The sequence below is a fragment of the Martes martes genome (genome assembly GCF_963455335.1).
Source record: "Martes martes genome assembly, chromosome: 1".
Classification (NCBI taxonomy): Eukaryota; Metazoa; Chordata; class Mammalia; order Carnivora; family Mustelidae; genus Martes; species Martes martes.
In genome coordinates this window covers 45,042,819-45,060,932 of record NC_137888.1, presented here as the reverse complement: position 1 = coordinate 45,060,932, position 18,114 = coordinate 45,042,819, and the positions used below count along the sequence as shown (strand labels likewise).

Here is an 18,114-nt window from a genome sequence, read left to right as displayed (position 1 = left end):
ATGAATCTGTTGAAAACAAAAAACCATAGAACTTTTTTAAAATTTCAACCCAACAATGAAGTAGCTTCCTAATTATTCTGGAAGCATAAGTTAATGTTTGGAAGACACTCTAAAAGTTGTTACCAAACAGGTTTAATGAAAGGCTTTATGGATATTAAAAATGAATTCTGCATAGTGAACTATACATAAAAACAATTATAAAGCTGTTTATTATTTTTAAGTAAGTGAAGATGAAATCATTTACAATGACTATTGAGTAGGATTTTTTTTAAAACACTCTTCAAATTATAGGTCATAACTTGCCCAAATTTTGAAAACTGTAATAGTGATTTCAAATGTATGTTTGATATTTTAGTAATAGACAGCATTATACAGCACAGAATATAAACCTGTCTAAATTAAGCTAATTATTAACCATTTTTAGTAGATTCTAACTATAAAAGATCTATAGAGAAAGAACAGTAGGAGCATTTTTATGTGATAAAAATGATGCAAAAACCTCAGTTAATTCACTCTTCCTTATATTAAAAAACGGAAATTTTCTGTGATGCAGAACTCTCCTACTAATTTCAGAAGTATAGACTTTGATGAAAGAAAACACTCTCTAAAGGCCTGAAATACAAGAGAGGCCATTTCAGGTTTCTTTCTGAGTCAGCATGACTGTATGTTAACTTTGTTTAATCCAGAAGCCTGATTTAAGGCTCACCAAGCATACACTGTACACCTGCTTTATAAATGAGTGGCTAACAGAAAACCATCTTGTCCTTAAGATATTGATCAATGGGGGCGCCTGGGTGGCTCAGTGGGTTAAGCCGCTGCCTTCGGCTCAGGTCATGATCTCAGGGTCCTGGGATCGAGTCCCGCATCGGGCTCTCTGCTCAGCAGGGAGCCTGCTTCCCTCTCTCTCTCTCTGCCTGCCTCTCTGCCTACTTGTGACCTCTCTCTATCAAATAAATAAATAAAATCTTTAAAAAAAAAAAAAAAGATATTGATCAATGCTCCTACTCCCTTATATTCTTTGACGTTAAAACCTGTGATTCCTCCTTATATCCTAATCTATAATCTTTTGATGTCAAAAAGTATATAACCTTGTAAAAACTGTTCGTTCCCCAGAGCATTTTCTTCCCTGTGAAGTATGTGTATTACAGCCAGCTGTTCTAACTTGGGCTTGAATAAAACTCTTACTTTCAGAGATTCTACAGGTTCGTTAATTTTACATCAACAAATCATAATTTTAAATCACATTTTATATTTGGAATATCCCCATGATTTTGATTAAAAAATTAAATATATCCTTGCTTTTAGTAAATTTGTATTACAGAACTAAAAGAACTTTAATACTTCTAGTACAGTCTTAAAATTATTAGTAAATATCTTCCCCAGATACAAATGTCTAAAATTGGTTATAAGTAGTTCTTAATCATATTGTCAAGACAAACTATTAAACAAAATGGTATTTTATATGATAATTCCTAAACAAATTGACATTTGTCCATAGGAAGTTACTAACTGCTATTCTACACCTGGCAATTTGTAGGGCTTCTGAAGCTGGGCCAGAGGAAGCTTGTATCTTAGTCAAGACAAAAGCTTTGTGGAGCTGGTTCTGATAATTGCCTTAAGCAATTGTTCTATTAATAAGGAAGGCTTTACCGACAAGAAATAAGAGGCACAGTATCATCTTCCATTTTCTTCTGTCTAGTACCAAAGAAATAAATGACCCACTAATAAAAACCAAAGGGGGATTTAAAAAAAAAAAAAAAAAGGAGGAAAAAAGCACAAACTTTCCAAACCACCTAATTCCCATACAACAACCTCAAAATCCCTACCACTTTAAGTTCTCCGGTACAAAAAGCTATCTGGAGAGTTTGTTAGAAGACTGCTGGGCCCTACTCCCAAGGTAATTTGTATTTCTGATGATTCCCAGGTGATCCTGATGCTGCTAATCAAAACCCCACATTTTAAATAGCACTACTTTAGACAATCCTTTATTACAGAGGTACCTCAATTTAACCATTTCTGCTGTTGGACATTTGTTTCTAATGATATGTTCCCGTAAATAATGTTTCAGCAACAGTCACGTATATCATTAGAAATAACCTACACACTTTTTGAGGTTCTTGACACACATTGCTCTGAACTGTGGCCTCTACTCTGAGCACTTTATATGGCACATCAGCTGTATCAACTCTGAGTAACACCGAAAATCATCATTTAGTATTACTGTTATCGATTCAATAGGAGAAAGGTTACTCCATTGTAGTTTGCATTTCCTTGACTGCTGGTGAGAATAAGCCTTTCTTCCACTTATGTATTAGCCCTCTATATCTGTTTTATTTGTTTATATCAGTTGCTGTTTTCTTCTATCATTGAGCTAGTGTCTAAAATGCTTATCAGTTAAAGCATTCTGACATTTTTTTGTACCTAATTTTTTCACTTGCCCATATAATGTATCATTGTTTATTTTGTTTGACATAGGAGTGTTAAAATTAGAAGTAATCCAATCTACTAATCTCCTTCCTGACACTTTCCATTGCTATCATGCTTAGAAAGCTGTTTCTCATCAAAATAGAATAATTCTCATTTAGCTACTCTCAGCTGTATATTTAAAAAAAAAAATTTGTTCCTCCATTTTGTTTTAATATACCAATGAGTTAAGTATCTAGCTTTTATGTTTTTCTCCAAACTGTTAACCAATTTCACAAAGTCCTCTTTTATATAAACAGGAAAAAAAAATTTAAAAATTTAAAGAAGTTTTTCTCCAAACTGTTAACCAATTTCACAAAGTCCTCTTTCATATAAACAGGAAAAAAAAATTTAAAAATTTTAAAAAGAACATAAAAATGCCACCACATCCATCACATATATACAAGGGTCTACTTCTGGACAATCTATTCTGTTCCATTTAAATGTTTAGTAAATATTACATTAGTATGACATTGTTTCAAATTCAACACACTGACGTTTCTTAGGGCAAGCCCTACCCCCATCAATCTTCATGGGCAAACTGAAATCTATCTGCATCTCAGTTTCTCACAAGTATCAGTTGGATCTGTGTCTACTTCTGAAGCTTGCTATGAGGAATTACCTCAAAATATATACATGAAGACGCTCTGAAACTATAAAGAACTACACAGATATATTTACTGATGACCTCTTCAAATACAATTCACAGGTAGAACTTAAAAATAAAATATTAGCTAAGAATGAATACTTCTGTGTTACACAAAATGGTTAATGGACTAAACATTGTTATACATATTTCCTGTGTAGAAAATAATCCTTAAAGCTCATTTGAGTAAAAGAAAAACAAGTTGGTGCCTGTTTGCTAGTCAAAGAAAGAAAAAAGGGATGGTGAAATAATCTTTATATGTTTGTAAGATTTCAGTTTCTCAGCTGTGGAAATGGATCACAAGGCCAGTTTTACAAGTAGAGTCAATTTAAAGTTTCTAACCCCTCTAATTTCATTCCACAAAGATATTAACAGAATGTGAATACAAACCTTAGAATCATTTTTGTTCCCAAAATGCAGATCCTGAACTCACTGCCTGCCCTAATACAGGAAGAATTCAGACAACAGAAAACACTCTCATTCAAGGAAGTCTTAAATTAGAAATAAAACTTGCACTATAACAAAGTTAGCACCTAAAAGGTATCAGTACTGCCCCTTAAAATAGATCCTAAGGCCCTAGATGATATGTATGATACACAGAATCATTAATTTTTTTTTCTACCTAGTAGCAAGGACATTACAGAATACTTTTTCCATTCCCCTTAATTAATAAGAGTAGAACTGAGGCTTAACGCTAGGTCCAAAAGCTCAGTTTTTTGGCTAACTGTAAACTTACTTTAGTAAATCACTGGTTTCCTGTTCACTGTCTTGTGTTGTGTCCAGAGAAAAGGCATCTGAGGGTTCATCTGAGTTCTCCACTTCTTCTGCTGGAAGCGTCTTTGTTCCCAGGGAGCCACTAAAAATCTCCCTCTCCCTTCTGACCTCTTCCTCAGGATGGTCACTGGGATTTTGTAGATCTTTTTCAGTTCTGTCATGGTCACCTTTGAAAGAAGACTGCTTGGCATCACTAAGAGATGCTTTTCCTGAGATATTGAATAAGTTACCAAGAAACTGAAAAAAGCTTTCTTTTGGCTGTCTATCGTTTTCTCCTATTTTGGTATCTGAGGTGGAACGGGAAAGGTCATTTGCCTTTTTGGAATCTTCCTGCGTTGGAAGAGTGATTAACTTCTCAGCATGGTTCCTTTTGTCCTCACTTTGGGGAATCTTTGAAAACAAAACAGAGAATAATAAACGTCATCATTTTAAAAATTTTAAAAAATCACACAGATCTACTAATAAAGTATCATATGACACAATTTGTGCCAGATGCCAGGGATACATCTGTGAGTAAGACTGATGGCTTCTGATTCCTCAGGCTGTTTACAGTCTAGGGAAGGGCATGGTCAGCACAACTTAAACAAGGCTATATAGTAAATGTCATGAGGGGAGAAATACACTCCATGTGGGAAGGCAGAACAGGAGTAACTGGTCCAGGTCTGGTGTCAGTGACAGCAGAGGACGTAACACAGAGGAGTATTCCTAGAAGTGCCCTTGGAGGGACACCTACTACGTGACTAAGTGATGCTTGTTCATCCCCCTCTTTCCCTAGCTCTCTTCCTCCCTCCTCCCCCACTCTATTTAGTCATGTGACAGCTTCTAAGAAGTTAAAGATGAATGGAGGTTATGGTACAAAATGAGAAGAGTGAGAGATGCGTAGGGAGAGATAAATAAAGGAACAGATCATAGCAAATTTTATGTATATTTAAATTTAGCCTTCATTACTCAGAACTAATGGACAGTACTTTCAAGTACTCTGTACAATAGGTAAACCTAAATAGACCCCATTTCAGCACTGTCCTAACCCACAAAGAAGCTGCCACATTGTATAAAATTGTTTCTCAAAAAGATGAGAAAAGTCAGCAACATGGTGCATCAATTCAGAGGAAAAGCCCATTATCCTTAATAGTAAACTACCAAATCCTCAGATGTGCATTAACACAAACCTGCACAGTACTGGGAATTCCTGCAGATGTTCAACACTTCCCGGGTGTGTTTTACTGCTCATAATGAAATTACTAGCAAAACAGACTCACACTCATGTGTACTCTCTCTGAGGCAAGACGGAACTGCTCTATCAAGGAGCTTGTTGGCATTCCTTGTCACACTCTTCCCTGAAGCTTCATTAACCTTAGGCCCATGTGCCAACTCAGCCTGCCTTCCAAACATGCCTGCTCACCTACTTGTAGAAGGAATGCCTGTCTGACAGTATCTGTCAGATGTCATGCTCACTAGTCCTTATAAAAGAAAAGCTCCAGTGTGAGTCAGAAAAAAGATCAGTACAGCAAGGTAAAGTCACCTTAGGCCACTGTGAGTTCACATGACAGTTTTATAAAGGCTGATCTTCAAGCAGGCAAGAGCATTATGATCTCAATGTTATTTGTTTACCTCTTTCCATATTTTAATTCAAATTCAAAACAGTTTTAATTCAGTGTTCCATTAACCACTAACAAAACTTAACATATGAAAGCTTGAGAAAAGGTTTATAACCTATTACCCCAGGAAATTAGTTTCAAGCACTATTTTTTTTTAAGATTTTTATTTATTTATTTGACAGAGATCACAAGTAGGCAGAGAGGCAGGCAGAGAGAGGGGAAAGCAGGCTCCCCGCCAAGCAGAGAGCCCGATGCAGGGCTCGATCCCAGGACTCTGAGATCATGACCTGAGCCTAAGGCAGAGGCTTTTACCCACTGAACCACCCAGGTGCCCCACAAGCAGTATTATAAGTCTGTTCCCCACCTTCGGAGTCAGAGGGTATTTTTGAGGAAACACACAGATAGCATTTTTCTATGTGTTAGGAACTTAATAAAACTTGTGAGTCTCTACATTTAGAATATGACCAACCTTCCAGAGTCATTCTAAGTCTCACCTTTTACTGGTTTCAACTGCAACTCACTCCCACTTGTCTCCATCTCATCCCTCCAACCTTGTGCTCATTAATGGAGAATGCGCTATAAATTAGCTGTGTCCTCTCCTGACATAATGGCTCTCTCAGTTTAGCAAAAGAAATGTTAGTTGACATCCTGAAAATATCTTGATACACATAAATTTTTTTGTCCTTTAACCATGCCATTTAATTTGTTGTAATTAGCAGCCACAACATTTCTTCCTGAGTCAAAATGAATTAAGACTGTAACATGAACAGAACAATGATTTTTTTTTCTATAGCTAGTATGAACAACTGCTCTTCCTGAGTAGCTATCTGAAGGACGTAAACTATAGGCCATTCATTAGAATATCATAAATATTCTTAAAAATTTTCAGAAATTCATAAGAGTCATAAAATTGGGGCAATGGTTTACAAAAGGGGGAACATTAAAAGAACATGGAAATTACATTTTTAAAAAGATTTTATTTAGTATTTGACAGAGAGAGACACAATGAGAGAAGGAACACAAGCAGGGGGAGTGGGAGAGGGAGAAGCAGGCTCCAGGCTGAGCAGGGCTCAATCCCAGGACCTTGGGATCATGACCTGAGCCAAAAGCAGACACTTAATGACTGAGCCACCCAGGCGCCCCAGGAAATTACATTTTTTGACATCGATAAAATCTCAAGACAAGGGACGCCTGGGTGGCTCAGTGGGTTGAAGCCTCTGCCTTCGGCTCGGGTCATGATCCCAGAGTCCTGGGATTGAGCCCCGCATTGAGCTCTCTGTTCAGCGGGAAGCCTGCTTCCTCCTCTCTCTCTGCCTGCCTCTCTGCCTACTTGTGATCTCTGTCAAATAAATAAATAAAATCTTAAAAAAAAAAAATCTCAAGACGATTTGTCAAAAATATTATTTCACTGCCTCAACTATTTTTTATAATTCCTTTCAAAATACAATAAACTGCTTTCTCAACAAAAGAGATACATTTTGCTAAACAACTGAAAACCTTTACATTTAACCTTTTTATTTCTTAAAAGATTTCATTTATGTATGTATGTATTTGAGAGAGACAGAGTGAACAGGAGAGAAACAGAGGGAGATGGACAAACAGACTCCACTGAGAACATGGAGCATGGGGCTTGATCTCATGACCCTAAGGATCATGACCTGAGCTGAAATCAAGAGTTAAGAGGCTTAACTGACTGAGGCACCAGGTGCCCCCAGATTTAACTTTTACATACATAATTTGGGGTGCCTGGGTGCCTCAGTTGGTTAAGTGACTGCCTTCAACTCAGGTCATGATCCTGGAGTCCCAGAATCAAGATCCCAGCATGGAGTCCTGCATCTGGCTCCCTGCTCAGCAGGAAGTCTGCTTCTCACTCTGACCCTCGACAGCTCATGCTCTTTCATTCCCTCTCTCAAATAAATAAAATCTTAAAAAAAAAAAGAAAGAATATACATATAATCTTTTTAAAAATCCCTTTTTTCTCCTTCCCTTTATTTTCAGCTTCTTTGCTATTCCAGAATCTTTGTATCTTCAGTTCACTGAAGAGCACTTTTTGTCCTTGGAGGTCTTCATTTCTTAACTTTTCCCTAATACTCTTCTGAGAAACTTCTATCAGTGAAATACTCCCAACAAGAAAAAGGTATCTAAAATAGCAACAAAAACTAGCAGAAAAGAGCACTGCTATTTGAAGTAAACACAATAAATTCTTAATTTATAGAATTAAAATTTTAAGTCTGATCTAAAACAGCTGCTCTTTCCCCTCAGCCTAAACAACAATAAAATTCAGCCTGCCACAAGCGAGGGCCAATGCTGCCTGCCAACAGGACTGCCTGCCAATGTTCCAACAAGGAGAATGAAAGCAGTCAGGATTCAAGCAAACAAAACATCAATTCCAGTTGCTCTCAAAGATGTTGGTATTCCACATATAACAACAAAGGCTACTGAGAAGGCATATGTAACTGGGGAATTTGAAATTTTTTCCCTTCACACTCAATATGCTATAATGCAGTGCCCTTAGGTCAATTTCTATCCAACTATCTCCTCTATTTGCTATGTGCCTAATACAGGAAGCACAGGAAAGCATCAGAGACACTGATTAGGAAGACGTAGTTTCAGCTTCAAGGAGCTTACAGTCTAGCAAGAAGCTCATTGCTGTTATCACTGTGTGGGGCTTAGAAGAGAATCCACTGCATAGAAGACAAAACATTTGAGCTTGCTCCTGAAGGATGAGAAGAGCATCCTAAACACTCAGTATAACATATACAAAGATACAGAATTGTGAACTCTGTATATCATGGCAAGGGTGTGGTTGAAGATGAATGGGGTACAGGGAATAGAGAATGAGGTGGAGAAGATGAATAACAGAAGCAGACGTTGAGGGATAAAGTCATAGATAACTAAGTTTTCTGAACTGGATAACAATTTGAGTAAAGTAAAAAATGGACACGGGAAATAGGAGAGGTGAGAGCAGGGCCTTTGCGGGGATGGGAGGAGGTAAGGCAACAAATTACTTAGATGTCACTGAATGTTTGGTTCCCTGCTGTTGTACAAGAGGAGATGTCTGGAAAGCAGTCAGAAGCACAGTTTAAGAATGCAATTTGGCCATACACGGTGTATGCAGGATAAAAAGGGGACCAACAAAAAAGCTCTAGGGAAAAAAAAAGAGAGAGAGATTAAAAGGAGTTACAAATTAGAGAAGGAATCAGAGAGAGATGGAGAAGGCAAAAACCAGACCGGGTCATACCTCCAGAATACTGGTCTCCAAAGGCAAAGGACAAAGAATATTTCCGAAAGCAAATGGGGAGTAAATGCCAAATGCCATTGTGAGGTCTAGAAAGATGACTATCCTACCCCACTGTTCTTCAAAAACATGAGGCACACTCATGCCTCAAGAATTGTACATCCACTCTTCTCTGCTTAGAATTTTCTTCTCCCACGTAGAAATATGACTCACTCCCCCTCACCTACCTCAGATCTTTATTTACAAGTCATCTCTTCATTAAAAGCTTCCCCAGTCACTCCAAAATTGCCAATTCCTCCACTCTGAAAGTGCCAATATCTTTTCTTTGTACTTGCTAGTGTCAAATACACACACACACACACACACATTTTTTAATATCTGTTTCTTCTTCTAGAAAGTAAAAGCCACAAGTGCAGGGATTTTTGTCTATTTTATTCAGTGTAGTATCTCTAGCACCTCGAAATGTGTCTGACAATAAGAGGTGCTCCAACAGTTGTTAGATTAGTAAATAAGGAATAAGGACTACACAGAAGCACTAGGAATGCAGGAGAAATAGTCTTAACAGCTCAGGAATTTGTGAGTACAGCCCTAAACTCAAAGTGTTAAGCTGTGAGTAGGTAGGCAAGGGGATAGGAAGAGTCGGTAAATAGACAAAAGGCAAAACTTAGAGAAATTAGAAAAAAAAGAATATGACAGTTTAAGGTCTAAGACAGAATGGCTTTTTGTTCTTGTTTTGCAGATTAGCTCTACACCTATTAGAGAATAACTGTTGTACAAGAGAATGGAAAGCATAAATTGAGATAAAGAGACCAGTAAAGCCTCTAATACTTTTTCTAATAAGAAAGGGAGGGGCGCCTTGGTGGCTCAGTGGGTTAAAGCCTCTGCCTTTGGCTCAGGTCATGGTCTCAGGGTCCTGGGATCGAGCTCCGCGGGCTCTCTGCTCAGCGGGGAGCCTTCTTCCTCCTCTCTCTCTCTGCCTGCCTCTCTGCCTACTTGTGATCTTTATCGGGTAAATAAGTAAAATCTTTAAAAAAAAAAAAAAAAAAGAAAGGGAAAGTATTAGCCTTGAAGAGGAGTATGGACACGTCCTCTTCCAGGTAAAGAGGTAAGGAAGTGACTGAGGCTTGAGCAATTCTGTAAATGAAGAAGACGAAGAGCAAGGTCCAACAAGTGGCTCTGACCTCAGTAAGTGAGAGGGGAGACGGCAAGCCAAAGGAGGGACAGGCAGGTGGAACTGGGAAACAGAGAAGACTTGGACTAATGTCTCTGGGGAATGCAGTAACAGGCTGCAAGTAGTAGGTAGGGTCCATGCAAGCTTGAAAGCATTCACTCATTCATTCAGTAAATAACGAACAGCACCATACCATTCCAGGTGTTCAGATGCAACAGTAAAAACAAACAAACAAACAAACAAAACCCCACAACACCAATAGCCCTGCTTTCATGAAGCCCGCATTCTAGTGATGTAAGAATTTATTTGCAAGTCCAACTGGTATGAGTTTGTCACCTCCTCAAATAGCCTAGAGCAGGTGGCAGGTGCTGTGCCAACATGGTAAGTGGCACAGGGAATAAGATCAAAAAGGTCACAGGATAGAGACGGTCACCAAAGAGCCTGTTGAATGGAAAATAATGAAGAGCCAGGTGACTCTTCTTTTACTGTGTCAAGCACTGGGCCTGTCATCCTTTCTACCTCAGACTCTGCCTTTATTGGGCGTAGCAAGGATAATCCTTCAGAATACCCTGACTTCTAGTTCCTTAACATCCTCAACTCCGGTAACTTCCACTTCCACTCTTCTTGCCTCTTTCATAAGCTCTGACCCTAGTTAGTCCCCCATAACTGCATCCCCTCCCAAACTCAATCTCAGGCATTCCCCGTGTGCACACCCTCTCCCCATTTCATCTGTTTTACCCCGCTGTCCCAGGTATACCCACCACACCACTCCTCCTGCCCTAATACAGCTTCTGTCTTCCCTTACACTGTCCCTTTCAGTTCCCACAAAGTTTCCTAGCTTCTCTATCCAGCCATCAAATATAACCAGTAACCTTAAAGTCTCAGTTGTACTCCTTGCTCATCCCCACTCAGAAAAATTCCAATTTTATCTTTTTCTAAGTGAGTGAGTCTTGCTTTAAAAAGCCACAAGGATATGCACACTATGCAGATTTAGGCTACGAACAGTTCACAATTTATAGCCCCAGCTGGAAATCTCTCTCTAACCTTTCCTCATTTTCTACAGCAGCTCTTTCACCTATCGCCCCCCCCATTCCACTATCCCACCACCTTGCTCAGCAGAGGTCCCTACTCTCCATTTCATGCAGACATTCCCTCATAGTCCTGACTGCCAATAGCATCGGCACGCCTCCTTCACTCACTGCCATGCTTCACCAGGAAGGATGGACTCCTCCCAAGGTGAATTTCCCCACCAGGACACCACTGCACAATCCTTGTCTCCTCGAGAACCACAGTTCCTCATCTGTCCCTTCCAGAAGCCCATCATTCAAACGTAAATGCACAAGGATAGCCCTCTCCTCTACCAACCTCCTCAAAAAAGGGTTCCTAATCTTCACCACCTTCTTTCCCTTTCCTCCCAATCACTTACAATCGGGCTTCCTCTCTAGTTGTGCTGATCACTGTCTCTAAGAAACACTGTCCCACTTGCTAATTCAATACACTTCTTACACGGTGCATCTGCAGAATGTGAGACTGAATCTCATTCTGATAACCAGTCTTCTATTCACTTCCATGACACTACTCTGAGATTTTCCTCCTTCCTCTCAAACACCTTCTCCATCTCTCCAACTTCACATCATTCTAGCCATTCCTTACCGAACATATTTCTCCAATTTCTAGCCTGGGTCTGCTTTATCTTCATGACCTTCTTACAAGGTTTTATTTCCCACAGATTAATCAGATAAGATTCCCAGGTTTTTATCTGCAGCTCAGACAGTAGGTTCCACTATCAATCAGGCGTCCATAGCCACTTGGATACTTCACCGGAATCCCAAGCTCAGTACATCCAAAACTGAATGTGACCATGTTTTGTCTCCATTCTTTCATTTTCTGCAAATCTTAACATTTCCGCTTGTTAAAAAGTCAGAAAAAACATCATCTGTTTCCTTGCTTGCACTGCCCCCAGTCCATTCTCCAGACAAAAACTAGAGCAATCTTTTAGAATTCAAATCTGACTATCCTTAACGGCCTTTAATCACGATCACAGCTCCGCTGTCGGGATAAAATCCCAACTCTCAAGCATGGCATTCAAGGTGTCGGTGGGTCTAGTCCCCTGTGTCTTTCCCCAGTTTCATCTCTTGCCACTCACAATGCTTGCAAATACCTAAAGTCATCATACCCAGCCTCACTCATTCTTTCCCCTTCTCTCTTCTCCTCTCTCTCTCTTCCTACAGAACATCTTTGCATTAACACTACTCCCACTGCTGAGACCACTTACTCTTTGGCCTCTTTGTCTGGGAAATTTCTACTACAACAGAAGTTTTTTCAGAATAGAAACTGCCTATGTACATGTTCCTCCAGTGAACATTCGTAAGACTGTTTTCCTTGTTATCACAAGGTGAAAGCAAACAATTTTATACATTTTCATCCTGAATATGACTATCACCTAAATTATTAATACATACTAAAATCTGGCACTCATAAACTAAAACCAGCTGCTTACTTGAGAATTCAGTTAGTTTTCTCCTTAGACATCTGGTTGAAACATATTACTCGGCAAATTTGTCAATATTTGAAATTCTACCACCAACAGTTAAAATTTCCTCAATTTTGAGGAAAATAATTATTATCAGATTATTGCTGATATCCTGAGTTAAGCTATAGTTTAATTTTAAATCAAAATTACTGTTTACCTTCATCCTAATGGATTTAATTTGTGGTGGGATGCCAGATTAATTCCATATAAACTACCGATACATATTTGCATGAATGAAATTTCTCAATAAATGGATTTCGAGACTAATGGTAAGGTGCAAAGATGAGCAATTTTTACCCCCACTGTTAAAGTAATTTTGCTTGAAAGATAACATTACATTTTTATCACAGCATTATTTTTCCACTAAAAAATTAGAACAGGTGAGCAAGTTGGCCAACTATTTTGCTCTAAGCTGGTTATTGTTTAACATAACAAATTACCTGCAACTTTAATGTCATGATTCTGTGCTGTGATCAGTTCTGACATGTCACAGATAATTTGTTACTAAAGTTACTTAAAAGTTGAAATTTCACTTTTTAAAAATGCTCTAAAATGGAATTAAGGTTTTACCTGAGGTGTTACTTTCAGTTTTTCATTTCCATGTAATTTCTGATAAAGGGATGTAGTTATATATGGTATACCAAATAAGGGCCCTTAACCATAAGTGACCCAGGACAGTCATCTGTTTTATGTGTCAGAACAAACAACACAGGAGTAAAAACTGTTGATGTAAAAGAGAAAAGTCTGTGGGGTGCCTGGGTGGCTCAGTCGTTAAGCATCTGCCTTCAGCTCAGGTCATGATCCCAAGGTCCTGGGATCGAGCCCCGAGTCCGGCTCCCTGCTCAGCAGGAAGCCTGCTTCTCCCTCTCCCTCTGCTTGTGTTCCCTCTCTTACTGTGTCTCTTTCTGTCGGGAAAAAAAAAAAAAAAATCTTTAAAAAAAAAAAGAGAAAAGTCTGAACTATAGAATAGCAAAGGGTATGGACAGGAAGAAAGGGCTGTTGATGGTCCCTGGCACAATGGGGATGGAGACAAAATGATAGAATCATTTCTAAACATCAAGACTGGGTAATTGGTAGCACTTTTTAGCAGGACATGAACACAGAAAGAGAAAAAAATTAGGATAAAATAGTCTGAGTTCAACTTTGAGTATGACAAATCTTATACCCAGCAACACTGGCAGGAAAGGTGTAAAGAATTGGTTCTATTACCCTGATGCTCAGCAAAACATGTTGGGCTGGAAAGACAGGTGAGAGCTTTGTCACAGGCTATGATGCAGGTAGAAATCAAATCAACCAGGGCAGGTGTGGAAAGACGGAAGAAAAAAGGAACAAAATGACACAAGATAGGAGAAAAGCCACTCCTTTCTGTTACCATATAAAGAGTTCTCCAGGGAAAACACTGGGCAAGAATAATAAATGTTTTTGTTTCTAGGAGAGCTTTTCAGAACCCCCTCTAATGTTCTTGAGTCAATATCTGGCACCCATGGAGGTCAATGTACTCACAAAATCTGCAGTATGTACATGACCTTCCTTAGTCTGTTTCCATTTTGACAAAGTACTGAATCATACACAAAGTAGGACCACTACAGTTCTATGATAGAATGAGCCACTGCAAATCAAAGCAGGTACTTCAAAACACCTGCAACACCCAGGAACTATAAGATATCAAGGCCCCAGACCAGCCCCAGCCATACTGACAGGCTGCAGCCCTGCCAGTCCCTTTGGGCATATGCACCACAGAGTGGCATGGTGGGATCTCTACTTTAGGCTCCCTGACACCACTCAGTCTTTATAGAAGTTTGAATCAAGGGGTGAATATTTTTGACTTCTAGCTAAATTTCAATATGTTTATCTCCATGTATGCCCCTTTTCAAATGTGATAGAGAATCAATGTTTTTAATAGCTTTTCTATACTATTCACCCAGAAAAAACCAGCACCATTCTCAAACAAAGAGTTATTTCTAAGTTTTAGCCTGACTTTATATGGCAAGAAGGCACCTCTTTCCCTGGGTACCCATTTTGTGCTCAGCATTGTGTAGTGCTCTACAGGTTATCTCAGTTATTCCAAAACACTTCCATGAAACAGGACTGAACAACCCTCCCCCACCCAATACAGATCAGCAAACCAAAGTTTAAAGAGGTTGAGTAAATTTTCCGAGATTACAAAACTACCACATGGAAAGCTGGGATTTAGGCCCAGATTTGCCTGATTCCAAAGGCTGTTCTTTCCATCACTGCATATGTTAATTTTAAAACATTTCCAAGGGGGCCCATAGTTGGCAGAGGCAGAGAAATAGTGGCTCACTATGAGACAACTCATTCCTCTCATCAACATTCCCATCAATTAAAGTTAATCTATTTATAAATGGGCTCCAAATGCAAATAAGTCGAAATTTTTTTTTAAAGGAGTTCCAGTATTTGAAAATCTTTATAAGTTGATGTCATACTGCTGCTGTTATCTATATTGATGAGAAAAAAGGATAGCCAAGCATTTATTAAGGCCACAATTTATTTTAAAAATTAGTTCAATGGGGCACCTGGGTGGCTCAGTGGGTTAAAGCCCCGGCCTTCAGCTCAGGTCATGGTCCCAGGATCCTGGGATCGAGCCCCGCATGGGGCTCTCTGCTCGGCGGGGAGCCTGCTTCTCCCTCTCCCTCTGCCTACTTATGATCTGTCTGTTAAATAAATAAATAAAATCTTTAAAAAAAAATTAGTTCAATAATCAATTTTCCCCTAACCTAACCAAGAAAAAATTTAATGCATTTACATTTGATTATCATATCACTTTTGGCCAAGAGAATGTTGAAAAACATCATTCAGGAAAGAAGAGTTACACAAATCAAAATATGATCAGATGTATAAATTTAATATATCCATCTTCTAAACAGCACTGTTCATTCAATATAGGATTAATATAAAAAACAATGAGTGACTATTTTTCTTCAGTAAGATATTCTTGAGCTACAATGTTTCCATCTTTACCTATCAGTAAACAGAGGTAACAGTTAAAAAAAAAAAGTGTAGCTCTTTGTTGTAAATTATTTGCTTCTAAGATTAAAAATAAGTGTTACAAATCTTAAGTAAAAATAATACACACTTGATACTCTTTGATTATTCATAGAACATCATAAGCATCTATCAACCACTGCCTTTTAAAAACCACTCCAGAACCTTCATCAGATTTGTAGGATTAGTTATAAACAACAATTCTAAAATGGAACAAAAGTTAAATTTTATATAAAGCAGATGTCAAGCTGCTGAGAATAAGCCTAATGATCATCAATTTATTTAGGTCTGGGTTAGAGAATTATAACCTATGATCCAGGTTTGATTCATTTTATTTAGCTCATGACTCACTTCTGAAAACAGACTTACTGCCATAGCTCTCTTAATTTTATAATAAGATTTCTTTTTGGTAAATTTAGTTTATGAATATCTTATAAATTAAGTTCACAAATGGAAAACATTATACAGAACTGCATCTGAATTCTCTTGTCTCCTCTCACTAACTGTGGGTTTTGTTAAGTGCAAATCTTGGAGATTCACTTTCTTCAATTACAAAAAGAGATAAAAATTCTGATTACCACACATACTGATTGCTTTTGTACAAAAATGACAGTAAAGGAACTGTTTCAGTTATAAATACAAAGAGAGGGAGAGAGTAGATACGAGCAGATAAGAGATTTCAAAAAGGGTTTAGAAGGCACAGGCAGATGAAGGCAGAGTAGCTGACCACAGAAAGCTTCTACCCAAGTGTCTGCAAGGGGTAACTCTGATCATGAGGGAAACACTCTGCTCCACAGACAAGCTGAAAAAGTTCAGGTTTTGAAGACACTAGGTACTGCTTAGGACAGTGTGAGACACAGGATTAAAAGTAAAGAGTTTGAAAATCTCTAGATGGAAGGGCACCTGGTGGTTTAGGTGGTGAAGTGTCTGCCTTTGGCTCTGGTCATGGTCCCAGGAAACACTGAGCTCCCTGATCAGCAGGGAGTCAGCTTCTCCCTCTGCCCCTCCCCCCGCTCATGTACTCCCTCATTCTCTCCCCCCACTTTGAAATAAATTTTAAAAAGAAAAAAAAAATTTCCAGATAGAAGGGCTCTTCTTCCATCCCAAGCAGTTAAATGATCCTTCCCACCTCCCACCACTTCCACCTCCCAACCAAATACATGTAGAAAGAACATCTCTGAAGATACTGAGAATTTGGGGCAGACTGAATTCAAGGTATTAAAGGCCATCCATACAGAAATGTCTGGAACCCCAAAAATCAAGCTTAGAGGTTCAAGAAGGATGTCAAGAAGAGATCTGAGAGCCAAAAAATGAAGCAATATGATTGAAAGATATAACTTTGGAAGACTGACATTGAGGAAGATGGAGGACTTTGAGAAACATCTATATGAAAAGTAACTTAACCAGAAAGTCAGAAGGAAACAGGAGGAAATGGCCAGAGGCAGGAATTGCAATGAAGTACAATATTAATGGAAACAAAGATACTAAAGCATATTTCTGGAAAGAAGACAAGACCTGGAAAATCAATGTCTCAACTGGTTAAATAAGAACTAAGAGAAGACTATTGACTGTGGTTAGCAAGCAATCACTGGTTTCATGGAATGACTTTTATGAATATAACTACTTCTTGAGTACTTACGACACATGTACCAGGCACAGTACTAAGTTTCCCATGTCTGAGGGAACTAGAAAAGAGCCAGGAATCAAATTAGAAAGGATTAAGAATTAAAAAGACTTTCATAAGAAATTTTTGGGTAAAAACTGGGAGTGATATAAAACGACAGATTGAAAGGAAATCTGACCCACCAAAGGGAAAAAAACAACTGATTTATTTGCTTATTTTTTAGAGGGGGAGAGAGAGGGAAGTGGGAGGAATCAGGGAAAGGGAGAGAAGGGAGAATCTTAAGCAGGCTCCACTCCCAGCCCAGAGTCCAACACAGGACTCTATCTCACAACTGTGAGATCATGACCTGAGCCAAAATCAAGAGTCAGACACTTAACCAACAGAGCCACCCAGATGCCCCCCAAAGCAACTGTATTTCAGAAAAGAAATAGAAGCCAGTGAAGATGGAGGGATGGATAAGAGAAGGCAGGAAGTAAGAGACCAAAACCAGGGGGACAAAAGCTGGATCAAAACCAAAAGCACGGGGCTTTTGGGAGTTTATCCTAGGAAGGCAACAAGGGATGAAAATTCCTCTGAAGTAGGTAGATGGCAGCAGGGAATTAGAACATGCTTTCCTACTCTTTTAAATAACAATAGACATGAATGCAACAGGACCAAGTGTCTAAGACTACAAGACAAAATTGTAGAACCCACAGAAAAACAAAGGTAGAATATGGACTAAATATCTAGAAGTTTTGCCAGCTTGATACAAGAACCTAAATCAATAAAAATAAATTTATCTATCATTGGAATGATAAATGCTAGCATTAGAAATGGCTACAATGTTAGCAAAACAGCAAACCTTGTATAGCACGTTAAGTGATAACTAAGAATACAATGATGTCCAAAGATAATATAAAGCTTCTATAGTCTCTGTTTGAAAATATAATTGATTTTCATAGTTTAAACTTCTAACCAAACAATCATCAACATCTTGATTTGGCTTCTCAAAGTCAAATAGAAAAAGAAAAGGATAAGAACATTTATTATTCATAAATCTGTTATGTTTCAGACTCAACAGG

The 18,114-nt window shown here is 38.5% G+C and overlaps 1 protein-coding gene across 2 annotated transcripts in view; it reads right to left on the bottom strand.

Annotated features, from left to right (window-relative positions):
• CRYBG3 (crystallin beta-gamma domain containing 3) overlaps positions 1 to 18,114 on the bottom strand; it is a 117,067-nt gene that overhangs the window by 79,225 nt on the left and 19,728 nt on the right. For both annotated transcript variants that reach the window (XM_080800719.1, XM_080800720.1), the window contains exon 3: positions 3,846 to 4,273. In XM_080800719.1, coding sequence (XP_080656845.1) covers positions 3,846 to 4,273 — 428 coding nt within the window. The remainder of the gene's footprint in view (positions 1 to 3,845; positions 4,274 to 18,114) is intronic.